Here is a 27,223-nt window from a genome sequence, read left to right as displayed (position 1 = left end):
GACACAGATCTACAAGTGGAACCTGACAAGTCTGGTTGGGGGAGTTTAAAAGGACCTGCAGGGATGGGGCCCACACCTGGTCTGGCCGTTCGTAAAAACGGCCGTAAAGTTCGGATCTTGGCAACCATGGCACCGATTGGCACGGCAGTACCACGGCCGTGCCAAGGGTGCCATGGGCCCGCGATCGGTGCCCACCGATCGCGGGCAGCGGGTCCGATTCCCGTGCACTCTTTGTCCTTCCGCCTCCCCGCTGTATCAATTCGCGGGGTGGCTGAGGGGCATCCCGGCCCGCGCATGCGCGGGTTTCGCGCAAATGCGCGATGACGTCACCCGTGCATGCGCGGGTTGGAGTCTTCCAATCCGCGCATGCGCGGCTGACGTCATATGACGCGCCAGCCGTCGCAAACTCTGGCTAGCGGGCTTAACGAAATTCGTTAAGCCCGCGATGCCGGAGTTCACGGCCGCGGCATGCTAGCCCCGACCGGGGACCAGAATCGTTTCCCGGTCGGGGGGGGGGGGGGGGGGGGGGGGGGGGGTGGGGGGGGGGGGGGGAAGCTGGCGTCAAACCCGCCCGTTTTTGACGCCAGCCTTACGATTTCTCCCTGTTTGGGAGAATCGCGCCCATTGTCTTGTATTGCACATCGTATATATATTCTTGTGATGCCCTGACTCCATCTAATTGACTACTCTTTTGTCTGAAGGAAGTTGTCGCAAATATTCTGCTGTACCTGATTATTTGGTGGTCCTCCATACAAGGCCTCAACAAGATCTGCTGCTCTTTTCAGTAACATCTCCTGTGGGACAAAACAGTCAATTAAGGTCTCATACAAACCCATGAAAGGACCACTGGCCTTAACTTAAGCCATAAAGTTTCTCAGAATGACTAACCATGTTAATAATAGTGGGAACTGAAATACTGTTATGCCATGCCAGTATTTCTTAGGGTTGTGAGTTGGCTTTTGGCTTTCATGCTCGACTCTATTGCTTCCCTCTGTTGACCCTGGCTTGCATTCATCGGAAAGAGAAAGATTTTCTATTTTAATGAGATTTATGGGCCACAAAAGTATGTTGCTTTATCAGGCTTTATTCTCATCCACATGAACTGTAGATCGCAGTGAAGAACTGACACAAGCCATCTTGTTCAACCAACTCACCTTTGGATGACAGACCCAGGAAGTCAAAGAACAGCATCTGGTAAACTATGAGCTCCCCTTCTGATGGCGTAAAAGTAAGTCACAAGAGACTCACCAAACAGGGCTGCTAATTGAACATGCTGAAGCAAAAAGGCTTTGTGTCACAGAACCGTAAAAATTGCAGCATGTGAGATCAGGCTGCCTGCTTGCCCGTGCTGCTGCTAAAGCTACCTACTCTGATCCCATCTTTATGCTCTTTCTCTTTATCCTTTCATATGATATATCAAATGCATATTTAATTTCTCTCCTGAAAGCTGTGTTTGACTTGCAATAATAAATGTTTTATTCTAGAAACCCCTTAGTGAAAAACCTTACTCTCATTTTCTCATGATGGCTCTCGTACAGAAATGGGAGTTGATAACCCCGTGCCACTCATTCAGCAACCAGTGAGAATAACTTCTCACTTTTTCAAAATGTATTCGTTCAGGGGATTTAGGCATCTCTGACTTGGCCATCATTTATTGCCTATCCCTAACTGTCCCTGAGAAGGTGGTGGACAGTTGTCTTCTTGAACGACAGCAGTCCATATGGTGAAGGTACACCCATAGTACTATTGGGCAGGGAATTACAGGAATTTGGCCTAACAGCAGTGATGATATAATTCCAAGTCAGGATGGTGTGTGGCTTGGAGAGGAACTTGCAGGTGGTGGTATTCCGACCCATCTACTGCACTTGTCCTTCTCGATGCCAGAGGTGGCAGGTTTTGAAGCTGCCGTTCAGTGCTTGGTGAGTTGCTGCAGTGTATCTTGTAGATGGTACACACTGCTGTCACTGTGCATTGATGATGGAGGGACTGCAATTTTAAGGTCCTGGATGGGGTGCCAATCAAGCGGGATTCTTTCTCAAACTCTTTCATACTTTTTAGCACTTTGATTATAGTGCCTTTGCCAGCTTCACTCACATCCCATGGGAGAATTTCAAAAAATGACTTTTTCTAGTGAATACAACCCTCGATTTTCAATTCTCTAATTATAGCAATGGTATTGCCCTGATGCTTCACTATGAGAACCATTGTTCCTGATATTCTCCATGTGAACCCAAATGAGCTAAACTTATTCCATAACCTGAGCTCTGCTTATTTACATGCTCTTGTTATGCTCCCCCACTTATTGCATGGTATTCTGAAAGTCAGGGTTAGAACAATTAGTGTCAGGAACAGCTGACAGCTCTCATGGTGTCCTGATGCCAAAATAACTTGTTCAGAGATCAATTACCCCTTTCATTCATTGACCGTTTGAGAAGAAACAGTGAAGGAGGAACGGTGACAGGACAGAGGACAGAGACAGCCATTGTAAAGGCAAAGAATCTCATTTCATGGTGCAGGCATCCTTGAATTACCCAATCCAGATACATCTGGAGTGGACACCTGATTTTACCAAGAATTAGAGAATAGCTACAGCACAGAAACAGGTCAATGTCAGTGTTTACACTTCACACAAGTCTCTGGCCAAAATTCTTCATCTAAACGCCATTAACACATCCTTTTAATTTTCATTACAACTCAGCCCGCAAAAAACGTACGTAATTGCACTGGCTTTTAATGCCACCAATGGATTCTCATGCTTAGCAGCTCCCTAAGGTGAGCAGTGAGAGCCTAATGCACTCCAGTGCTGTGAATTCCAAGAGCTGAATTGTTAATCCCTCTCATCACTGCTTGTTTAAAAATAATTAAGAATTGTGTATGTTGCAGGTAGCCTTGAATTGTCTTGAGAGTATGGTGATTGGCCATTTTTTTGGCAACTGAATGTCTTGCTTGACCATATTGGAGGGCACTGAAGAGAGTTTGGAGTCACAGACAGGGCAGGATAGGTAAGAACAGTAGATTCCCTTCCTCAAAGGATATTATTAAACCAGATGGCAATCCAGCCATTTCATGGGCCTGAATTTTTCATTCTCCCACCAGTGGGTTTTTAGGCTGGGGTGGGAGAGCAGGATATTGAAAGAACGGGATTTCCTCTGGTTCCTGCCCGCCCTATTCTCACAATGATTTTATGCTGAGGAGGCAGGTCCATGGATGGGCTGCCTGCCATTTCCCAAGTTTAAGCATTTAAGTGGCCAATTATTGGTTACTTAAGAGCCATTTCCCACCCAGCCTTAATTTTGAGAATGGCGGGAGGATTTACCTGCTTTTGGGCAGCCCGAAAATGAACTTGCTTAGATCTGAGATGTGATGGAGGGGGCAGGGAGGTGGTGAGGGTGTGGGGGGACACCTCCATCAGAACTCCCCATCTGAGTTTAGCTGACACCCCTTAAGGTCTGGTGGCTGCTTGTCTTCCCTCTCTCCTGAGCTTCTCCCCCAAAATCCAAAACCCTCCACTATCCCACCCCAGGATTCCCTGCCCCAGGACCCCAATACTTACTGATCCCAGGACTTAAGCATTGGCATGGCGAAGCGTTTCCTCTTCTGTACGCTGCAATCTGACTGGCCAGCAGCTCTTGAGGCAGACTTCCTCCTGGGTGATGGGGACTGGTGGGGAGAAGTTCTGCCTGCAGCCAATTAAGTAATTCAAGCGTGAAATGTCTGTGGGGCAGTCAGAGTCAGCCAGGAAGGGGAACCTTGCCATCCAAAATAGTCAGTCCTTGGCCACTATTCCTGATATTATCTTTTTCTTTCAAATTTGCTTAATCAACTAAATTTAAATTCCCTCATTGCTAGGGTGGTGTTTGAACTCATGTCTTCAGATCAGTATCCTCTGGATTATTAATCCAGCAATGAAGCCACTGTGCTGAACGGTTTCCACAATTTCACTATTTTTCATGACATTTGAGAAAGGAAAATTTTTGTTGAAGTTAACAGCTTCGAGGAAAGCAAGTTCATTCACCAGCTGTTGCTTTATCAGTGAACTGCCAAACACAGTGTAATAAATCCCATACTGCATAGTGTCTGTGCTTTGGTATTTGATGTCCTTGTAAACTTTGTATGCCAACTTTACCCACAGACATTGCTAAATAGAAGCAGTGATTCACCACAGTTTAACTGCACATGTGTTAAAGGTTCAGTTTGAAAGCCACACTGCACACACCCAGGTTTTGGAGTGATATAACCAGCTAACTATGCCAGACCATCTGATAGATTTCTCACAGCACTGTAAGTGATGACACCATGAAAGAATTCAAATGTTCTTTCCAGGGAAAAATACATGTGAAACATTTGGCAACATTTACAATGTGAGCAGGTCTAATTATTCAATTTTCTGATGTTCTGGCAACAAATCTTGAAATCTATTGAGTAAGAACTGTCCAGAGTGCTGAAACATCCAGGTGCGGTTTGTCAAGGCCCCCTTATTAGGTTTTATGATTTAAAAAGGTGCTTTCTCCATCTGAAATTGAAATTGACAGTTTATTTGTAATAGTGAACTGTCGTAAAATGCACGTCATCCTTTCTTTCAACCCTTCTTTCGCCCTCTGGTTTGAAGCTGTTCTGAAGTCAATGCTCTTTGATTGAATCCTCTCCGAGACTGTATTACAGTGTGACACTAATATGTAGGGTTTCTGATATTTAGGATATATACTTCTTTTTATGGAAAAAAACAATGGAAAGGAAGAGGAGAACTAAAAGAAGAGCCTGCAGCTGAAAAATGCCTGAACCAAGCATCAAAATAGTCAATGAGAAAATACAATTTGAAACCTTACTAAGTATGGAATGGGAAATGTGCCACTTGACAGGTCAAATCAATTCCATCAACAGAGCAGCTCCTGAAGAAGTCTGACAAACCACACAGATCACTTTCAAGAACAGCACCCTGTGTCAAATCTCTTCCAGTTTGTGCTACCGAGCAGGGGTACTGCCCTCCCTGACACAGGTAAGCCAGGATTTTCCAAGCCCACTGAAGTAGGATTGCCATTGGTCACCAGTGGGACCTTCCGGGGGTCACCTGTGGTGGGACTGGAAGATCCCACTGGCAGGAATGGCTGGAAAAGTCATCCATAGTGTGGCACAGCTAGATGTTCCAACAGGAACATGACAATCTGACTTTTTGCAGTGACTCTTCCTGTCACTCTTTGCTATTATTGACAATGATTTCCTGGTGAGCCACTGTGCCAGGGGACAATGTTTTCTCATCAAAGAGGTTTATTGTAAGCATCCCAGTCTGTTAATGGGAATGCCCAATTGTGAGAATAGATGTTATTTTTAAAAAATAGTTTCTGGGGAATATTGTGTTACTCTGCAAAGAAGACTGTGTGCCTATGGGTGTGGATATGATTTAATTAAGCTGGGGATAGCTTAATTGGAATCAGCTTGTCTGAAGGTTTGAGAGATGAAAATGGGTAGAGATGAAAATGAATATGCATTTCTAATAAAACTACGGTCAAGTACTTTTCTAAATAAATACATAAATCTTAGAAATTTCAAATAGGTACCTGCTTTTTTTTCAGCTGTTAAATTTCAAGGGGCATAGGAAATCATGAAATATTTTTATGTATTGGAAAAGTTCAGTTCAAAGAAATGCTGAGGACAACTGAATCATGGATGAAAGCGAGAAACAATATTTAAGGAGAGATTCTGAGAGGAATTGTTGTTGGCTGTATGGGGAAGACCTGCAGAGGAAAACAGCTTTGGGTTGGGAGGAGGTTGAGTTTGAATCAGTCATCCAGTCAAGCCACAAAAGTCTTTGGCTGTGAAAAGTAGTCTTGTGTCTGAAGATTTCTTGGATTTCCACAGCAGAATGAAAGTGAGTTTGATTGGTTATGTGACATGCCTTTATTAAAGTGCCAGCAGCTTTGCCTTGGGGAATATTTTCACAGTTAAACATCTATCAGGGAGTGTTGCCAGTTTACCTGTAGGTCTGACCAATTTTGGGAATCTTTTGGGGGGAATGTTTTGTGAGATTAATTTTAACTGTAATCTTGTGTGTTTAAGTTTTCTTTTCTTCTAGTTAATAAATTTTGCAGTTATAATTATAACATCCCCAAAGTATTACTGGACTTCTTGCTGCTGATATTAGTATGTTTCCTTCCAAATAGAAAAAAAAAGGAAGCCAAGTTCCCCTCTGGGATTTGGTTTGCTCAGCAATTAACATCTGCTGTGGTCATAACACAATGTAATGATGTACAATACAGGTGAACAGATCCCTGCTTCATGTATAGTGTATGGCCAGTTAGCTAATCTCAAATAGGGCAGCAGTTGAGTTTCCTTCAATTGACCTCAGCATCCTTTGACTAGGGAGCCAGCTCTGAGTTGCTATCACGTGAACACCTTGCTGAGAAAATAATGCATGTCATGAAAGGACTAGATGGGGCTTGTGATCCCACTTGATGGTCAAATAAACTTGCACTGCTCACACCACCTGGATCGCCATGTGAAGAATACCTCACAAAGTGATATCCAACAGCTTTCAGCAGTGGAGGACGGAAAAGTGATATGTTAGAAATGTTGCAGTTCCAACCTCTTTCTACTTATTGCCCATCCCTAATTGCCCTTGTGGGGGTCCGTTAAGAGTCAACCACATGGCTGTGGGTCTGGAATCACATGTAGGCCAGTCCAGGTGAGGATGGCAGATTTCCTTCCCTAAAGAACATTACTGAACCAGATGGGTTTTTACGACAATCAACAATGGTTTCACGGTCATCTGTGATGTCCGTTATGTTTGAATCAAAATGTAATGTAACATAAGTGGATTAGAGTGGAGAGGGTTGAGAGGGAGAGGTTGGTGGAAGAAATGGTAAGGGTGGACAGGAGGTATGCGGATGTCCCGGAAGAGGGGATTTTGAGGAAGCGTCGCAGTCTCCAAGCGGAGTTCGATATACTGACCACCCGGAAGGCGGAGGCGCAGTGGAGGAGGGCGCAGGGGGCGGTATATGAGTACGGGGAGAAGGCAAGCCGGATGCTGGCCCACCAGCTCCGGAAGCGGGAGGCAGCGAGAGAGATAGGGGGAGCCACAGATGCAGGAGGGAACCTGGTGCGGAGTGGTAGGGACATTAATGGGGTGTTCAGATCCTTTTGTGAGGGGCTGTACCAGTTGGTGCCCCCTAGGGAGGTGGGCGGGATGGACCGCTTTCTGGATAAGCTGGAGTTCCCAAGAGTGGAGGATGAGTGGGTGGAGGGTCTGGGGGCCCCAATCGAGTTAGAGAAGCTGTTAGAGGCGCTGGGGAGCATGCAGACTGGGAGAGCACCGGGGCCTGATGGGTTCCCGGTGGAGTTTTACAAGAAATTCTCAGATCTGCTGGGCCCGCTGCTTGTGAGGACCCTGAATGAGGCGAGGGCAGGGGGGGGGGGGCTTTGCCCCCGACGATGTCTAGGGCAATAATTTCACTAATACTGAAGCGGGATAAGGACCCCCTCCAATGTGGGTCTTATAGGCCGAACTCGCTCCTCAACGTGGATTCAAAGTTGTTGGCCAAGATACTGTCCAGGAGGGTGGAAGATGTGGTCCCGATGGTTATACATGAGGACCAAACGGGGTTTGTGAATGTTAATGTGCGGCGGCTGCTCAATGTTATGACGATGACGTCGGCGGATGGGGAGGCGGAAATAGTAGCATCGATGGATGCGGAGAAAGCTTTCGATAGAGTGGAGTGGAGCTACCTGTGGGAAGTGTTGAGGAGATTTGGGTTTGGTGAGGGATTCATTAGCTGGGTGAGGCTGCTGTATAGTGCCCCGGTAGCGAGAGTGGTGACGAATGGGAGGAGGTCGGAAGACTTTCGGCTGTCCCGGGGGACGAGGCAGGGGTGCCCCTTGTCTCCCCTGCTCTTCGCGTTAGCGATTGAGCCCTTGGCCATGGCGCTGAGGGACTCAAAGAACTGGAGGGGGATTGTGTGGGGGGGTGGGGGGGGAGGAGCACTGATTGTCGCTGTACGCGGATGATTTACTGCTGTACATTGCGGATCTGGCGGGGGGATGCCAGAGGTGCTAAAGATACTTGGGGAGTTTGGGGATTTTTCAGGCTATAAGCTCAACGTGGGGAAGAGTGAGCTATTCATGCTGCACCCGGGGGACCAGGAGAGGGAGATAGGAGAGCTCCCATTGATGAGGGCGGTGAGGAGCTTTAGATATCTTGTTGTCCAGATAGCTAGGAGCTGGGGGCCCTGCATAGGCTACATTTTCTGAGGTTGATGGAACAGATGGAGGAGGAGTTCAGGAGGTGGGACGAGTTAAGATGACGGTGCTCCCGAGGTTCTTGTTTCTCTTCCAGTGCCTCCCCATATTGATCCCGAAGGCTTTTTTAAAGAGGGTTAACAGGAGTATTCTGGGGTTCGTGTGGGCGCGCAAGACCCCGAGGGTGAGGAGGGTATTCCTGGAACAAGGCAGGGAGGTAGGTGGGTTGGCGTTGCCCAACTTGTGTGGCTACTACTGGGCTGCAAATGTGGCAATGATCCGTAGGTCAGTGATGGAGGGGGAGGGTGTCGCATGGAAGAGGTTGGAGGTGGCGTCCTGTGTGGGCACGACTTTGGAGGCGCTGGTGACGGCCCCGCTCCCACTCCCCCCGGCAAGGTATTCTATGAGCCCAGTAGTGGTGGCCTCCCTCAAAATTTGGGGACAGTGGAGGCGGCATAGGGAGGAAGTGAAGACCTCAGTGTGGGCCCCGATACGGGGCAATCACCGGTTTGCACCAGGGAGAATTGATAGTGGGTTTTTGAGTTGGCATAGGGCAGGCATCAGGCGGATGGGGGACCTTTTCCTCGATGGGAAGTTTGCGACTTTAGAGGAGTTGGAGGGGAAGTGGGGTCTCCCCCTGGGAACAATTTTAGATATATGCAGATTAGGGCGTTTGTTAAGCGGCAGCTGGCGGAGTTTCCGCTAATGCCGCCTAGGGGGTGCAGGATAGGGTGCTCTCGGGGACGTGGGTCGGTGAGGGTAGGATCTCGACAATTTATCAGGTGATGCAGGAGGAGGAGGAGGCCTCAGTGGAAGAGCTGAAAGCGAAGTGGGAGGTGGAGCTAGGGGAGGAGATCGATGAGGGGACGTGGGCGGACGCACTGGGGAGGGTGAATTTGTCCTCTTCTTGCGCACGGCTCAGCTTGATTCAGCTGAAAGTGCTGCACAGGGCGCACACGACTGGGGCCAGGATAAGCCGGTTCTTTGGGGGAGAGGACAGATGTGGGAGGTGCTCGGGGGACCCGGCGAACCATACCCACATGTTCTGGGCGTGTCCGGCATTGGAGGGGTTCTGGAAGGGGGTGGCGGGGACCCTGTCCAAGGTGGTCGGCTCCAGGGTGGAACCGGGCTGGGGGCTCGCGATCTTTGGGGTAGCATCGGAGCCGGGAGTGCAGGAGGCGAGAGAGGCCGGCATTCTGGCCTTTGCGTCTCTAGTAGCCCGGCATAGGATTCTTTTGCAGTGGAGGGACGCAAAGCCCCCGAGCCCGGAGGCTTGGGTTAACGATATGGCTGGGTTTATCAGGCTGGAGAAGGTCAAGTTTGCCCTGAGGGGGTCGGTACAAGGGTTCTTCCGGCAGTGGCTGCCCTTTCTCGATTTTCTGGCGGAGGGTTAGAGGGTGGTCAATCTCAGCAGCAACCCGGGGGGGGGGGGGGGGTTAGGGATCTAGTTTGTTTTTGTGAATGTTTATTTGCTACTTTCTTGTTTTTTTTGTATTGTTATTAATTTATTGCTTTGTATTGGGGCTGTTCTTTCTGTTTATATTTTTATACTCTGTTTATTATATTGTTGGGAGAAAATTTGAAGTTGAAAAATTTGAATAAAAATTATTTTAAAAAAACGTAAGTGGATTAAACACATTGATTCTGAGTAATAATTTAATATGCATTTGAGTGTAAACAGAAGTTGTACAAACCTTTGCTAGTCTTTCTGGATCACCTGGGTGCCTTGGAATGACCTTCTGCAGCCTCTGGAATCCATAGTCTATTGTGGGCTCATTTAGGGCTGTTGAATGAAGTAAGAAATTAAACATTTTAATTCCTGCAAAGTTGAACGTTAATATTCACTGCAACAGAGCATAAAACTCAATCATTTTTGTTTTTAATTGAGAATAATGAAGTGTAGGAGGACATCATTGAAAAAAGTCAGAAATTAGATGGTTAATCAAGGAATAGTGCTTGGTACTAGTTAGGGGTTGTCATAATTTCAATGATCATGTTGGTGTGGCAGTGGAAGGTAAAGTGGTATATCAAACCTTGAGACGGTCCAGAGAGGACAGCTCAGAGTTGAGATATAATTAAGGCACTTATTCAGTGCATCATTTGAACACAGCAAAAGAACTTTGCAGTGTGTTACACTGGAAAGTCTAAAAATGTGCAGGTTAGGTGGATTGGCTTTGCTAAATTGCTCCTTAGTGCACAAAGGTGTGCAGGTTAGGTGAGGTTACAGAGATGGGGCGGATAGTGAGCCCAACTAGGGTGCCCTTTCAGAAGGTCGGTGCAGACTTGATGGGCCAAATGGCCTTCTTCTGCACTGTAGGGGATCTATGGAACAAGACCATGACCCTCCCTAGCCAAAGCTAAGAGTGCTCTATATGGTGGAAAGGATAACAGCTCACAAACTGTGATGTACCTGGACATGGAGAAAGCTGCGTGGTGGTTGTACCAAGCCTTCATCAGAATGACATTGAGTGATTGATGGACACATTTATATCTCCTAACTCAGAAATACTGTTTATTAGCACACACATGAGACTGGAAGAGGAACATCGCAGATTCTTGAGATGAAAGCCTTTGAGTTTTATTGGCTGTGAGGGCCAGTTATGAACCAAATTTGGGCAGTGTTAGACTAATTCCTCTTGAGTACAGACCCACAGCTCAAAGCTGCACCGAATTTGATAGCAAATGGCAATCTTACTCATAAAACCCACACCATGGGTAGGAAGTTTCATACTGCTGTAGTCAGTGGTGTGTGTGCTTCCAAGTTTGGCATTAATGGGCCAGTCCTCAAACAGGCTGGTAAATTACTTCCATGTATTGTGGAAGCCTTCTTCCAATCCTCCAATGGTGAATTCTATCTTCTCCAGTTTGAGGAATGCTGCTGAGCCGTACAGCCAGTCTGCTGCCTTGGTTGGCACTGTTGATTTCCAGCCAAGCAAGAGTTTCCGCCGGTTGATCAGAGAGGTGAAGACTATGGCGTCTGCCTCTCCCTCCGTAAAGAGCTCTGGCTGTTCCGACACCCCAAAGACCGCCACGAGCGGGCATGGTGGCACCCTTGCCTCCACAACCTTGGACATGGCCTTGAAAAAGGTGGTCCAATACCAGAGAAGTCTGAGACAGGACCAGAACATTTAGGTGTGGTTGGCCGGGCATCCCTGGCACTGTTCATACTTGTCCTCCACTTCAGGGAAGAACCCGCTCATGCATGTTCTGATCAAGTGTCCCCTGTGCACTACCTTCAGCTGCGTTCGCCCTATTTAGTGCTTCAATCCAGAGTCTTCCCCCTATCTTCATGCCCAGCACTTCCTCCCACTTTTCATCTCGTCAAGCGGGGCCCTTACCTCTTCCAGCAGGTGTCTGTACATGTCAGCACAGTTACCGTCTTCGAATTTGTCCAATGTTAGAAGTCTGTCCAGGTGGATGTGTCCAGGTAGTTGGGGGAACATTGTGGTCTTCTTGTGGACGAAGTTCCTTAGTTCCATGTACCAGAGCTCATTTCCCTTCCCTTTCCTCGTTTCGGGAACTGGAGCTTGTCATTAGTTCCCCCAGGTTCGCTACTCTGCTGTCCCCATAAAGGTAGCCAACCATCAGTACCCCTTTGTCCTGTCTCCACTTTTTAAAGGAGATATCTCTTGCTCCAGAGGTGAATTTATAGTATTTGCAGATGAGGGCCATAGCGAACATTGCAGCCAGGTTGAAATGGGACCCAAGCTGATTCCAAGTCCTTACCGTGGCCACCACCACCGGGCTTGTCAGTTACTTGGCTGGGGGAAATGGGAGCGGGGCTGTGGTCAATGCTCAGAGGGATGTCCCCATACACGAGGTTTCCTCCATAGGTCTCTCTTTACCTTTTCCACCAAACTTGATAGGTTCCACTTTTGGATCCGTGTCTCGTCTTGGGGTTTTTTCTGAAGTCACGTCATCCCAGTTAGGGGAGGAAATATTTACAAGAATCACTGGTGCCCCTTCCAGAGCACCGCGAACGATTATGTATCATCCCCCTGGGCCCACCATCGTGTTTGTTGCTGTAAAGTGCATCCTTCTGCAAAACAGTATGGCCACCCCCCTTGCCCTTATGCTAAAGCACACTTGGTACATCTGTCCTATCCAGCTGTTCCTTACCCGCAGTCAGTCCTTCTCTCTCAGGTGTGTCACTTGAAGCCCTGAAGCTTTTTAGATGGCCAAAGACTCTGGATCGTTTCACCGGGCTATTTCAGTCCCCTCACGCTCCAGATGACTATTCTGATGGAGTGGGTTTCTGCACCCCCCCCCCCCCCCCCCACCGCTCTCCTGTGAGGTTAGCACATGGACGTGCCCCTGCATGCCGGGCATTTGTTTGTGGGCAATCCAAGATGGTCACCATTGTCTTTTTTGTTCCAGCCTTCCCTGTGTGCGACCTGCTAACCAGCATTCTCCCCACCCCCTCTACCCTTCCCCCACTTAATCCCCGATCCCTGCCCCCTCGGGCCCATCTATCCCTTCTTCCCATACCCTCATTTGTCCCCCCCCACCTCACTTACCCCCATTTTGTCCCTCACCACCCCCCCCCCCTCTCCCGGCTTGCTATTTTGCCACCCCTCCCCACCTTTCTGGCAGGTGCTCCCCCCCTTTTAGACGTTGCGTGCTCACCCCCCACCTTTACTCCTGTGCACTAGCATTCTCATTAGTGTGGTGGCTCCCCACTGGTTGCAACTTCTTTTGCACTGGGCCCATTTTGTCTTTCTCGCAACCCCCCCCCCCCCCCCCCCTTCTATTGGGCACATTATTATGGCAGCTTTAAGGGACATTTGCTTTATATCGAACCTGAAAAATCTTCAGATACTTATTACTTCCTAGAAATAATCTATTCTTAAAGTCGGTGATGTTTCCTATTTATGCAATTGAACCCTATTAAGCGTCGAAAGAGGACTTTCAGCCAGACACGCATTAAAATAGCAGTCTAATTAGCCCCAATTCTTTCCCAGCGGCAGGTAATTTTTCCTCTTCAAGTATTTATCCAATCCCCCTTTGAAAATTGTGATTGACTGTGCTGCACGACCTTTCAGGCAGAGCTTCAGACATGTCAGCTCGTTGAAGAAGAAAGGGGCAAAACCAGAAAAAAGAATAAGGTTGTTTCCCCTGGCTTGAGAATCTAAAAGCAGAGGCCATTTTAAAATCTAAAGGGTATGAATGCCCAGCCTTTGAGTATATTCAGGGCTAAACTATTGATAAATTTTAGAGGAACAAGGGGTATGGGACTGGGTGTAAAACTGTTGAGTGTGAATTTTGCAACCAGGAACTCAGTTCCTGACTCCCAAAGCCTTCCCATCATTTACAAAGCATAAGTCAGGAGTGTGATGGAATATTCTCCACTTGTCCAGATGTGTGCAACTCCAATATCACTCAAGAAGCTCAACACCACCTAAAATAAAACAGCCTGTTTGATTGGCACCCCATCTATGACCTGAAAAATTTCTGTCCTCCACAATGGCAGCAGTGTGTACCATCTGCCAGATGCACTTCAGTAACTCACCAAGGCTACTTTGAACAGCATCTTTTGAACCCATGACCTGTGCCATCTAGAAGTATGAAGGCAGAAGATACAAGAAAACACCACTTCCTGCAAGTTCCCCTCCAAGTTGTATACCATTCTGACTTGGAACTATATCACCGTTCCTTCATTGTTTCTCCATCTAAATCCTGGAACTCCCTCCCAAACAGCACTGTCAGTGTATCTGTACCATGGGGACTTCAAAGAAAGGGGCTCAGCATCAACTTCTGAAGGGCAATTAATGGGTAAGAAATGCTTTTCATTACCAAACAACAGAGGAACCCAGAACACTGGGTGGGATTCTCTGACCCTGAGGCTAACTGTTGACGCTGTCGGAAACGACATCAAAATGGCCTCAGGATCAGCAATTCTGGCCCCGATCCTGGCGTCAACTGGGCGCCGCGTGGTCCGCGCATGCGCTGTGGCACCGGCGCCAAAGTGCGCCTGCGCAGAGGCTCCCTTCTCCGCGCCGGCCTCGACGCAACATGGCTTAGGGCTAAAGGGGCTGGCGCAGGATAAAGAAGGCCCTCAGCCCGAGAGGCTGGCCTGCCAATTGGTGGGCCCGGATCGTGGGTCAGGCCACAATGGAGACACCGCTCCCCACAGGCCGCTCCCGAACCCTTATACGCCGAGGTCCCACTGACTAAGAGTAGATTAGAACGGCTCTGCGGAGAATTGCGTCCCGGCGTCGGGGTGGCATAGCGCGATTCAAGCCAGTTGCGGGGATTCTCCGGCCCTACCCCGGCTGAGAGAATCCCACCCACTGTGTGGATTGGAAACTTACATCAGAGGCAGTGCAAGGCACAGGTTCCATTCCCAGTGACATTCCAATCAGCTCATTAGGAAACGGAAGCACACCACAAGTAGAACTGAAACTGAGGAAATACCATCCGTCACTCAAGCTTTACTGTTCCAAGAACCTTACTCTTTGGGTGGGACTTTCAGTCTCGTCATGTCCGATTTTGCGATGGAACAAGGCCGTTGAATCTCTCGAGAGGCCTCTCACAAGACTTGCAACGTCTCACGTGATTAACCGAGCCTTGTGAGACATCGTGACCTGGATCTCGCCCTCGCTGAGTGAGGTCCAGATCAGCCTTTTTAAATAAGCCATTAAGCTAATTTATGTATGACTGCGCCAGATTCTCACGGCACCTGGGAACTAATGGCCTCCCCAGCAAGGCCTCAACCAGTTGCCATTTAGGCCACACAAACGTGCACCAGACGTAACAGCACCTGGGGAGTCTCCCAGGCCATTGGAGACCCCTGTGTGGTCTGGGACAGGGCAGAGTCATACCCAGGCACCCGAGCACTGGTGGCCTGGCACCTTGGCACTGCTATTCAAGCACCCATGGCATTGCCAACCTGGCACTGCCTGGGTGGCACTGCCAGAGTGTCAGGCCGGCAGTGCTAAGGTGCCCGGTACCAGGTTGCCCGTGACAGGCTTCGGGCCCAGGGACCTTGCTCTTAAGAGGTAGGATAAGGGAGCCGGAGGTCTTGAGGACACCGGAAGAGGTGAGCTGGGTGATGGGAGCCTGGTGGCGTTGAAGGCCGAGGTGGGGTCGAAAGATCTGGGGATCGAAAGATCAAAGACTGGAAAATCCTAGCCAAAGAGTAGGTTCTTGAGTGGGAGTGCTCTTTTGGAGGGTCGATGCAGACACTTAAGCTCAGGCTTATCCCTGTAACCCAGTAACCCCACCCAATAAATTTTGGACACTAAGGACAATTTATCATGGCCAATCCACATAACCTGCACATCTTTGGACTGCACGAGGAAACCCACGCAGACACCAGGAGACCGTGCAGGCTCCACACAGACAGTGACCCAAGCCGAGAATCGAGCTTGTGACCCTGAAGCTGTGAAGCAACTGTGCTAACCACTGTGCTACCGTGCTGCCCTTTGGAGTTTTTCTTTCAACAGGTTTCTATCCGATCCTGAAGGCACCAACTTTTGCTGGGGAATAGTTCCACGCATGACAACATTTCTCTTGTTTTTCATCTCTGTTGCCTTTCATCGTGTGTGACATTGAATGAGTGAGTGATGGCAGGCTGTTAAAACAGGAGGGCAACATAACCAAGCCCAGTTCAGGTCATGTGACATTCTCATACTCTTTCAGCAGGAGTCACTGAACAGGAACAAGAACATTTCCCCTTTCCAGCGTATTGTCATAAAACTCTACGCTGGATGAGATGAGTTAAATCAGCACAGATCTCGATTTGGAACCTGCCCATAGTGCCGCTATTAGCCCAGCCCCCAGGGCTGTCCTAGTTTTAGAATGATTCCAGCCTTTTGACATATTATGAAAATTACTGACTCAATCTTCTCCCATTTTCTCCCACCAAGTTGTCTATGGAAATTGAGAATTCCTGTAGTTATCAAAACACTGAAGGTTTCTGCGCGTTGCAAAAAAAGTTGTACCAACTTTAGGAAGAAGACGACTGAAAAGTCAAGTAAGGGAAGATTCTATTCATTAAGTGCTTGCTAACAATTTCCAACAATTCTCTAGGTGGTGATTTTAATGTTACTGAGAAATATATCCTTGCAAGTAATTTAATAATTCACCAGTGGGAGGAAATGCCAGTGGCAATTACATCATCAGAGAATGTTCATCATCCTGTTTGGGATACTTGCCGGAGAGCTTGCGGTGATAAAAGGCTCCCTAGAGCACAAGCATGTGGTGCTGGAGGTGAAGGGAGTGGGGGGAGGGTTTAGTGCTGTTCTGCTCCTCGGGTCCATTGTCCTAATAAATTACTGCTTCCACAACATACAGCTCGCAGATGGAGCTCAGCGATGCAATTGCAGCTATGCATCCAGTGGGAAATTAGAGAGCTGGAATGGGTAACCATATTTAACCCCTTCTGAGAACCAGGGTGGACCCAAGGCTAGCTGTGGAATGTATGGAGAGTCAGAGAACTATTTCTTAGCCCTGCTTCGCCCCACCAGCGCCCAAAAAGAAAAGATGAAGAAACTGTTTCTCAGCAATCTGATAGGATTAATTGGTTCTGGGAACTTAAGCATTTCAGTCCTTAGTATGCTCAAAGCGGCTTTTAATGTTTTCTTACTTCTGTCATATTTCTCCTTTATTTTCTGCCCCCCTCAACTGAAGATGCTGATGGAGGAAAAAAATTAGTTGCTGTGTGTGAGCTTGTGAATGTCTGCAAGCTTGTGGATCTGCTCAGGACATAATTGCCCTAATTTTTGCCCTCCTCTGACCTCTGAACATGTCAACTTTCCAATGGGTATGTCATCAGGGGACCAGACACTTAAATCATAGCCTCAGCTTCACAACTGTGCCTTTTAAATTTTGGGGCACAAACGGAATGAAGGATATGGAGATCAGGTGAGAAGATATAGATCAGCCATGATCTTACTGAATGCCGGGGCAGACTCGACGGACTGTATTGCCTACTCCTGTTCCTATTTCTTATGTTTTTATAATTGTGGTTGTGTTTGATCTGTGAATATTGGGAACTGAAATCCGATACTTCTCAGAAAGGCACGTGGAAATGTTGCCATGTGTTGCCTGGGAGTAACTGGAAGAAAGAAGTAGCAGGCATTTATACAGGTATTTACACAGCATCTTGTCAGGCCTCTCATGATGTTCCAAAGTGCTTTAAATCCAGCAACTTGCATTGCTATAGCACCATCAATCGTCATAAAACATCCCACAGCACATCACAGAAGCATAAACAAAACTGGACACCAAGCCACATAAGAGGGTTTTGAGACAGATGACCCAAGGTTAGTCAAAGAGGTAGCTTTTAAAATGTAACTTAAAAGAGGAAAGAGAGATAGAAAGGTGGAGAGGTTTAGGGAAGGAATTTCAGACCTCAAGGCTTTGAAATAGAAGGCATGGTGCCGAATAGTGAAACAATTGAAATTGTGGAAGCTAAGATTAAAGGAAAGTTTTATTTGGCTGGAAGAGTGAGAGAGCTCATGAGGAGGCAAGGCCAGACGGAACTTTGAATATTGGAACCCGTCCCTTGGATTTTGTTTCTCAAAATTCCTTAAAATGCAGCAGAGAAAGCTGCGGGTTGGGGCCGGCAGCTTCAACACCACTTTTCCTATCCACTGTCACACTCTGTAAATAAAGGGGAAATTCCGCCCATTTATTCTATTTTTCTCTCCACTCGACCTGCTGAGTTTTTCCCTGCACTTTCACTTTTTATTTCAGGAGCTAGTGTAAGTGAGCGAACACGTGCAGTGAAATTTATTCATTTTTTCGGCATAGGATGCCCACAGTCATTTTATGAAAAACAAAGTCTCATTAACAATGAAGTCATTTATCTTTGTTTTTGTTTGTTAAGAGATAAAGATGAACCAGGATATGAGGATAGCTCCCTTCTGTTCTCCCAATAGCATCATAGGATCCTACTGAACCACAAGAACGGGCCTCAGTGTAAATATTCTCTGACAGAACATTTTTGCACTGGAGCACCAACATCGATTCGCTGCTCAAGTCTTTAAGTGGGGGTTGGACCCAAAGCTTTCGGACTTTGAGATTAGACTGTTGCCAACAGTGCCTTGCTGACAGATGACTTATTTTGTAAAATATATGTTTACTTGGATGAACACTTGAAGTCCATAGCATACTTGGCTACGGACTAAGTGCGAGAAAATAGAATTGGAATAAGTAGATGCTCGATGGCCAACGCAAACACAATGGGTCAAAGAGCCTCTTTCTGTGCTGTAAAACACTATGGGCGAGATCTTCCGGCTGTTAATATAGGTGGGATCTTCGGGTCCCGCCGCCTGTTTCCCAACAACAAAGGGTGGATTCAATGGGAAATCCCATTGACTGCAGTGGGACCAGAAGATGCCGCCACCGATTAATGGCAGGCTGACTGTCCCCGCTGTCGAGAAACATGCCGCAGGGAGGCCAGAGGATCTCGCCCAATGACTCTTTGACAGTGTTGGGAAACTGGCAGCAGCTCACGCATTATTCTATACTGTCCGCAACAGTCCAGTCACTTCCCCATTAGGTCTTAGCTGACTACTTTCCTCTGTGCAAACAGCTCCTATGTTTGCTTTAAGAGATATTTACAGATATACTTCATATTTGCAAAGACTGAGAAAATCAATGGAAACAGTGTCAGAATGTGAAAGATCTGTCAGGGCCAGGGACTGGAACACAGGGGGCAACATGGTGGCACAGTGGCAACATGGTGGCACAGTGGCAACATGGTGGCACAGTGGTTCGCAAAACTGCCTCACATTGCCAGGGACCTGGGTTCAATTCTGGCCTTGGGTGCGTGTCTGTGCGGAGTCTTCCCATTCTCCCAGTGTCTGCATGGGTTTCCTCCTACTGTCCAAAGCTGTGCAGGTTAGGGTTATAGGGATAGGGTAGGGAAGTGAGCTGAGGTATAATAGAATCATAGAATTTACAGTGCAGAAGGAGGCCATTCAGCCCATCTAGTGTGCATCGGCCCTTGGTAAGACCCTTCACCCTATCCCCATCACCCCACCTAACCTTTTTGGACACAGGGCAATTTAGCATGGCCAATCCACCTAAACCTGCACATTTTTTGGACTGTGGGAGGAAACCAGAGCACCCGGATGAAACCCACGCAGACACAGGGAGAACATGCAGACTCTGCACAGACAGTGACCCAAGCCGGGAATTGAACCTGGGACCTTCGAACTGTGAAGCTACATTGCCAACCACTGTGCAGCCAGGTGCTCTTTCAGAGAGTCAGTACAGAGTAATGGCCTGAATGGCCTCCTTCTGCACTGTAGCGATTCTATGGATTCTATGAACTCAACTCGGAAGAAGATCGTATATGCTGGTTGTGTGAAGTGTTGAACTCCCTAAATGTTTATTGCACAGGTTGTTGGGTTAAAGAAAAGGGTGCTGACAGATTTGTAAACTTGTCTTTCAGTTGGATATAAAGGGCCCACATGAAATGGGTTTGAATTCAGTTACCGGTGGATGTGTAACCAGAGCAAGAAGCTGCTTCAAAATTTGGCAAATCTAATATAGCAATGAAAGTTGTTAGAATGGCAATGTTATCAAATAGGAATAATTTGAGCTTTGAGTTCAGCCACATTGTAAGCCAGAGGAAGTCTTGCTCTGCACCGCACCCAGGCAATAACTGGTTTCAGTATATCTGAAGGAAAAGTGGAGAGAGTTTATTCTGTGTGTGACCTCTGTGATATCTGGTGTTTAACAGGGTAGAACAGAGGGAGAATAGAGAATAGAGACCTGACATGACTGTTCCTCTGAGTCCATTTTGCTGTTTGTTTTGCTTGCTTTTCACCATTAGAGGTTGATCAATCAGTCACTGCTCTTTGTCTTGTGGATTACTTTTCCCAAGCCACTTTCTTCCTGCGATCGTCCTTCAAATATTTTTGTGCGCATTTCTTTGTATTTGTGATCCCTTTCTAGATTTGAGCATCAGGCCATTAAATTCTTGCTTTTCTCTCTGCTGGAAAACGTTCCAGTATATATGAATGAAAGTCGTTTTCTAGTATTTCTGAAAATAATTTGATGACTCCCAAAGTCTGTCCAGAGTAACTCAGTCTGATTCTATGCCCTATTCCCTAAATTTGATCTCAGCATTCACACTGATGTGATGAAATGTTGAAATGCTACTTAGCGTTTCAGCACAAAATCATTTGGGCGCGATTCTCTGCACCCGCGGAAAATCACGAAGTCGGCCGTGAAAACGGCCGAATTTGGCGACGGCCCGGCACGGCCCCGTTCCCGAGGTATTCACGCCCGGGAAATGGGCTAGGAACGGGGCCGCGGCAATTACGTTCCAGATGAAGTCGGAACACGGCCACGTGACGCCGCCCGACGTCGTAAAAAGGCGCGGGCGAGCACAGGAACGGGACAGGAAACATGTCGGAGCCACGGAGGGCAGCGCCGAGGTTTGCTGAGGCCGACATAGAAACACTCCTCGATGAGGTGGAGCAGAGGAGGGGCATCATCTGCCCGAGAAGAGGGCATCGCCACCCTGCAAGCGTGGTGCGCCAGGCCTGGCGAGAGGTGGCTGCTGTCGTGAGTGCTGTGGGGCAGACCCCTCGCTCTGGGGAGCAGTGCCGTAAAAAGCTGCAAAACCTCACAGGGGTGCCAGGGTAAGTGCCAAGAGGGTGCCCCGGGTCACAACCATCCCTCCCCCCCTTTATTTAATCACCCACCTCCAGGGGGGGGGAGATTGGGGCAGAGTGAGTGGAGGGTGGTTCACTTAGTAGTCACAGACCCAGAGCTCTGGCCCCCCTGGAGAGATCAATGGTCTTGTTACAACTTGACCCCCAACCTGTGCCAGTACCTGAACGGCCTGCTGATACCTGCTGTATTGTAATGATCTACCTATGCCCCCTCCCCCAACAGGACAAGACCGCTCACAACACGAGCGGAACAAGACTGGAGGAGGTTCACCCATTCTGCAGCCCCTCACCACGTTTGAGCAGAGGGCACTGGACCTTGTTGGGGGATCTGCCACCCGGGAGGTCGCGCAATGCGAGGTTGGCGGAGCTGCACCAAGTGAGATAACCCTGCATGACAAACACCCCCCCCCCCCCCCCCCCCCCCCCCCCCAATCCTCTGTCCCTTCACACACCCTGCCCACTGGGACACCTCCCCCATCCTCTGTCCCTTCACACTCTGCCCACTGGGACACCTCCCCCATCCTCTGTCCCTTCACACACCCTGCCCACTGGGACACCTCCCCCATCCTCTGTCCCTTCACGCTCTGCCCACTGGGACACCTCCCCCATCCTCTGTCCCTTCACACACCCTGCCCACTGGGACACCTCCCCCATCCTCTGTCCCTTCACACTCTGCCCACTGGGATACCTCCCCCATCCTCTGTCCCTTCACACACTCTTCCCACTGGGACACCTCCCCCATCCTCTGTCCCTTCACACCCCCTGCCCACTGGGATACCTCCCCCATCCTCTGTCCCTTCACACACCCTTTCCACTGGGACACCTGCCCCATCCTCTGTCCCTTCACACTCTGCCCACTGGGATACCTCCCCCATCCTCTGTCCCTTCACACACCCTGCCCACTGGGACACCTCCCCCATCCTCTGTCCCTTCACATTCTGCCCACTGGGACCGTCCAGCGCCCGGCCGAGCGTCTCTAAATAACCCGTTTCATTCTCTTCCCTAGGACATGATGCCGAACGACCAGGGCCGTCTGCCTCCAGGCGGAGACAGGCATCTGCCCCCACCGCACCCAGGGCCGCACGACAGAGGGTGCTCGATCAGCGGGGAGTCACATCCTCCCCCACCGAATCTGTGGAGCAGGACGCCCAGAGGGCGGTGACAGAGCAAGAGAGAGAAATGGCCCGCGAATGCCCTGCGGCCTCTCAGTGGGCCGATGACATAGAGGAGGCGTCCACCCAAGACGACCTCGAGCTTGCGGCACAGCTATCTCCCACACCATCCACCATCCCAGAGACACTCACCCCGGTTGGGCTATTTAGTGCTGAGGCTCCTGGGTCACAGTCTGGGTCGCACATCACAGCTGAGCAGGTACAGCAGGTGGAGGTCGGAGCCGCCAAGGGCCCGGAATGGCGGAGGGCAGGCCAGGCCCAGCATCCAGCTGGCTCTCAGACTTTTTCCGAGTTCCTGGAGTTTTTCAACCCACCTGCACAGCCAATGCATCAAGAAACCCAGGGACACAATGACGGGATGAGGGCTGTATTCCAGCATCTGCAGACGCAGTTAGAGGAGTCGAACCGCGTCCAGGAGCAGGGAGTGGTGCCGCTCATGGCAGCAACCCAGGCCGACACCGCACGGGTGGCATCCGCGGTGGAGTCAATGGGTCAGGTTATGCAAGGCGTTGGGCTTAATGTGCACGCGTCATCCTCGGCCCTGGACAGGGTTGCTCTCTCACAGGCAGCAATGTGCCAGAGCCAACATGACATTGCCGGCGCGCTGCGGGCCTTGGCCGAGTCTCAGCAGGCCATGGCACAGTCCCAGCAGTCAGTCGCGGAGAACATCAACCGCCTGACACATGTGCTGGATGGCGTTGTGCACTCACAGGTTGAGATCACACAGTCCCTGGTGGGAATGTCTAACTCCCTGGACTCCGTCTCTGCAAACCTTCGGATCCTTGTGGATACCATTGCAGGCCTCCAGGACTGGCAGCGCCAGGTGTCGGTGGTGCGACGGGGCACCTCCCCGCTCGCACCTCTGTCCCACAGTAAGGCCCGGGGGCCACCGGGCTCCCCGAGGGAGGAGGAGGTTTTGGGGCCCGTCCCATTAACTCCATCACGGGACGTCCCGGAATTCTCGGCCTCCCCCAGTCCCATCCCTGGTGCATCGGGTGGGCAGCGGGCAGAGCAGGGTGGCACAACGTCACCCGAGACGCCCCCAGAGCAGCCTGGCCCATCAAGGCCGGGTTGCCCCAGGAAACGCTTGGCCAAGGAGAAACGAGTCGAGGGGGGCGATTCGCAGCAGTCCTCCTTCACTTCTGCTGTATCATCTGGGGAATCACTGAGACGTAGTGGTAGGGCCCGTAAGGCAACAAAGAGAGACACAGAGTAAGTTGGCACGGGTGAAGGCCACAGTTTAGTTGTAGGGGTTAGGGCATCTGTAAATTATTGTTAACATTAAACTCACTGTTCCACCTTACTTGTAATACCGTGTGATTGTTCCACAGCCACAGGGATCGTGATGGTGACTGAGTGTCGCTGGGGTTGACGAGCGGTGAAACTTCGGTGCCGGGTGTGCAGTCCATTCCCCTCCCCCCACCCCCTCCCACAGCTACCCCACGTGGGCACGTGATGGAGTGTCCGTGACGAACTCAGCGGCCACCAAGGTGGATGGTTCAGCTATTGCCATAGGTCAGTCTCTCTCTAACGATTCTGAGCTCACAGCTCATCGCAGAGCGGGCTGTCATCATTCCACATGGCACTGATCACACCCGCTGACACAGCCATCAATGTTGTGCCATACCGTCTGGACCCATGGTAAGGGTGATGTCGAAGTGGAGCAGAGTACACGGAGAGGGGGTGTGTCGGGGGGGCAGGTTGTGGTGGTGGCAGTTGTGTGTTGACCCTCTGCGCGACTGGTGATGCAGGTGGTGGTTTGGTGTTCAGTGGGGACGTCGCATGCGACGCATGAACCGTGCTGCCACCAAGGCGTTCGTGCCCGCCGTCCTCGCCGGGTCCGTCGTGCCGCCTCCTGTGCATCAGTAACACCTGGGTCGTGTCTGCGTGCTGCGCCCGCCACTCCGCCAGCCTCCTCCTCCTCCTCGTCCCTCTCTTCCTCCTCCTCCTCCTCCTCTGTGCTGGCACCACTGCCACTGGCTTCTCCCTCTGCCTCCTGCAGCAGGTCATCTCCCCTCTGCATCGCGATGTTGTGCAGCACACAGCAGACCACAACAATGCGAGCGACCTTGTCGGGCTGGTACTGCAGGGCCCCTCCGGAGCGGTCCAGGCACCTGAATCTCATCTTCAGGAGTCCAAGGCAGCGCTCTGCCACACCCCTGGTTGCTGCATGGATCTCGTTGTATCGTGTTTCCGCATTGGTCTGAGGCCTCCGTATAGGCGTCATCAGCCAAGACCTCAGCGGATAACCCTTGTCGCCCAGCAACCAGCCCCTCAGCCGGGGGGGACGTCCCTCAAACATCGCAGGGATGTACGACTGCGCCAGTATGTAGGAGTCATGCACACTCCCTGGGAACCTTGCACAGACGTTCATGAACCTCATGTGGGGGTCGCATACCACCTGGATATTCATGGAGTATGACCCCCTCCTGTTTGTGAAGACCTCCCTATCCCCTGCAGGCGGGCGCATGGGGACGTGAACACAATCGATTGCCCCCTGCACCATCGGTATCCCGGCCACGCTGGCAAATCCACGAGCTCGTGAATCTTGACTTGCTCGGTCCTCGGGAAAGGTGACGTACCGATCGGCGATGCCATAGAGGGCGTCGGTCACATCCCAGATGCACCTGTGCACTGATGACTGGGAGATCCCGGAGACGTCCCCGCTCGGAGACTGGATGGAGCCGGTCGCATAGAAGTTAAGAGCGACCGTCACCTTGATGGCACCCGGGATCGCGTGCCCTCCCCCCGTTCCACGTGGAGCGAGGTGTGCCACGAGGTGACAGATATGTGTCACCGTCCCCCTACTCAGCCGGAGTCTCCTCCTGCAGGTGATGTCCGTCATTGTTAGGAAAGAGATCCGGGCACGGTACACCCTCAGCCTTGGTCGTCACCTCTGGCGCCGTGGCTGCACCCTCACTCTCTCCTCTTCCTCCTCCTCCTCCTCCCCCCCATGCTGCTCGACGACTGGCAACTCCTCGGCCCTTCCCTCTGCTGCTGCAGCTGGCCCTGCATCCACTGCGGGTTGTGGCTGTGGATGCTGCTGCATCTCCAAATGCAGTGCAGAGGCCCCAACCACTGCGCAGAACATAGCCGTTCTGTTCACAGACATTGTGCTAACCTACAGAAGGGTGGTGGGGGCAGAGAAACGGGACATGTTAGACTGAGGTTAGTCGACACCTCGGCAGCCGCCAGCCACGGGATACCTGTGTGTCCCGGTGGCCTGATCGCGCTGCTGACACGCGGGCAGCCTAACCCCTGGTCACTTTCTGCATCCAACGGGCAGTTAACTACGTCCTCCTCACGAGTGCGTCAGTGGCCTGTGGCCGTAAGCCACAGGGCAGCCAGCGGCCGTGTCCTCGTGACCGGCTCGCCATGGCATGGTGGCAGACATTTTGCAACCGGGGTTGGACGGGTCACTCGCTCGCTCTCTCCCTACCCCCCCACTCCCACTCCCCCCTTCAGTCTCCCACTACCCCCCTCCGTCTCCCACTTCCCCCTCAGTCTCCCACTTCCCCCTCAGTCTCCCACACTCCCCCCCCGTCTCCCACACTCCCCCCCTCAGTCTCCCACTTCTCCCCTCAGTCTCCCACACCCCCCCCGTCCCCCACACCCCCCTCCATCTCCCACTCCCCCCCCTCAGTCTCCCACTTCTCCCCCCTCAGTCTCCCACTTCTCCCCTCAGTCTCCCACACACCCCCCTCCATCTCCCACTTCCCCCCCTCAGTCTCCCACACCCCCCCGTCTCCCACCCCCCCCTCCGTCTCCCACACTCCCCCTCAGTCTCCCACACTCCCCCCCCTCCGTCTCCCACTCCCCCCTCAGTCTCCCACTTCTCCCCTCAGTCTCCCACACTCCCACCCCCCCGTCTCCCACACTCCCCCCTCAGTCTCCCCCACTCCCCCTCCGTCTCCCACACTCCCCCCTCAGTCTCCCACTTCCCCCTCTCAGTCTCCCACCCTCCCCCTCAGTCTCCCCAAGCACTCCCACCCCCCCCCCCCGTCTCCCACACTCCCCCCCTCAGTCTCCCACACTCCCCCCTCAGTCTCCCCCACTCCCCCCTCAGTCTCCCCCCCTCCCCCTCCGTCTCCCACACTCCCCCCCCTCAGTCTCCCACTTCCCCCCCTCAGTCTCCCACTCCCTCCCTCAGTCTCCCACTTCTCCCCTCCGTCTCCCACTTCCCCCCTCCGTCTCCCACACTCCCCCCTCAGTCTCCCACCCTCCCCCTCCGTCTCCCACACTCCCCCCCCCGTCTCCCACACCCCCCCCCTCAGTCTCCCACACTCCCCCCCCCGTCTCCCACACCCCCCCTCAGTCTCCCACACTTCCCCCCCTCAGTCTCCCACCCTCCCCCTCAGTCTCCCACACTCCCCCCCTCCGTCTCCCACTTCCCCCCTCAGTCTCCCACACTCCCACCCCCCCGTCTCCCACACTCCCCCCTCAGTCTCCCACACTCCCCCCTCAGTCTCCCCCACTCCCCCCTCCGTCTCCCACACTCCCCCCTCCGTCTCCCACTCCCCCCTCAGTCTCCCACACTCCCCCCTCAGTCTCCCCCACTCCCCCCTCCGTCTCCCACACTCCCCCCCTCAGTCTCCCCCACTCCCCCCTCCGTCTCCCACACTCCCCCCTCCGTCTCCCACTCCCCCCCATAGTCTCCCACTTCCCCCCCTCAGTCTCCCACACTCCCCCCTCAGTCTCCCCCACTCCCCCCTCCGTCTCCCACACTCCCCCCCTCAGTCTCCCACTTCCCCCCCTCAGTCTCCCACTCCCTCCCTCAGTCTCCCACTTCCCCCCTCCGTCTCCCACACTCCCCCCTCAGTCTCCCACCCTCCCCCTCCGTCTCCCACACTCCCCCCCCGTCTCCCACACCCCCCCTCAGTCTCCGACACTCCCCCTCAGTCTCCCACACTCCCCCCCTCCGTCTCCCACTTCCCCCCTCAGTCTCCCACACTCCCACCCCCCCCGTCTCCCACACTCCCCCCCTCAGTCTCCCACACTCCCCCCTCAGTCTCCCCCACTCCCCCCTCCGTCTCCCACACTCCCCCCTCCGTCTCCCACTCCCCCCTCAGTCTCCCACACTCCCCCCTCAGTCTCCCCCACTCCTCCCTCCGTCTCCCACACTCCCCCCCTCAGTCTCCCCCACTCCCCCCTCCGTCTCCCACACTCCCCCCTCCGTCTCCCACTCCC

The 27,223-nt window shown here is 51.4% G+C and overlaps 1 protein-coding gene across 8 annotated transcripts in view; it reads right to left on the bottom strand.

Annotated features, from left to right (window-relative positions):
- The window catches only part of LOC119957394 (transcription factor COE2), a 294,554-nt gene that overhangs the window by 38,363 nt on the left and 228,968 nt on the right, over positions 1-27,223 (bottom strand). For all 8 annotated transcript variants that reach the window (XM_038785416.1, XM_038785419.1, XM_038785418.1 and 5 more), the window contains 2 exons: positions 9,924-10,012; positions 729-794 (listed from right to left, as the gene is read on the bottom strand). In XM_038785416.1, the coding sequence (XP_038641344.1) occupies positions 729-794; positions 9,924-10,012 (155 nt within the window). The remainder of the gene's footprint in view (positions 1-728; positions 795-9,923; positions 10,013-27,223) is intronic.

The sequence above is a fragment of the Scyliorhinus canicula genome, chromosome 26 (genome assembly GCF_902713615.1).
Source record: "Scyliorhinus canicula chromosome 26, sScyCan1.1, whole genome shotgun sequence".
Taxonomy (NCBI): Eukaryota; Metazoa; Chordata; class Chondrichthyes; order Carcharhiniformes; family Scyliorhinidae; genus Scyliorhinus; species Scyliorhinus canicula.
This window is presented reverse-complemented; position numbering and strand designations above follow the sequence as displayed.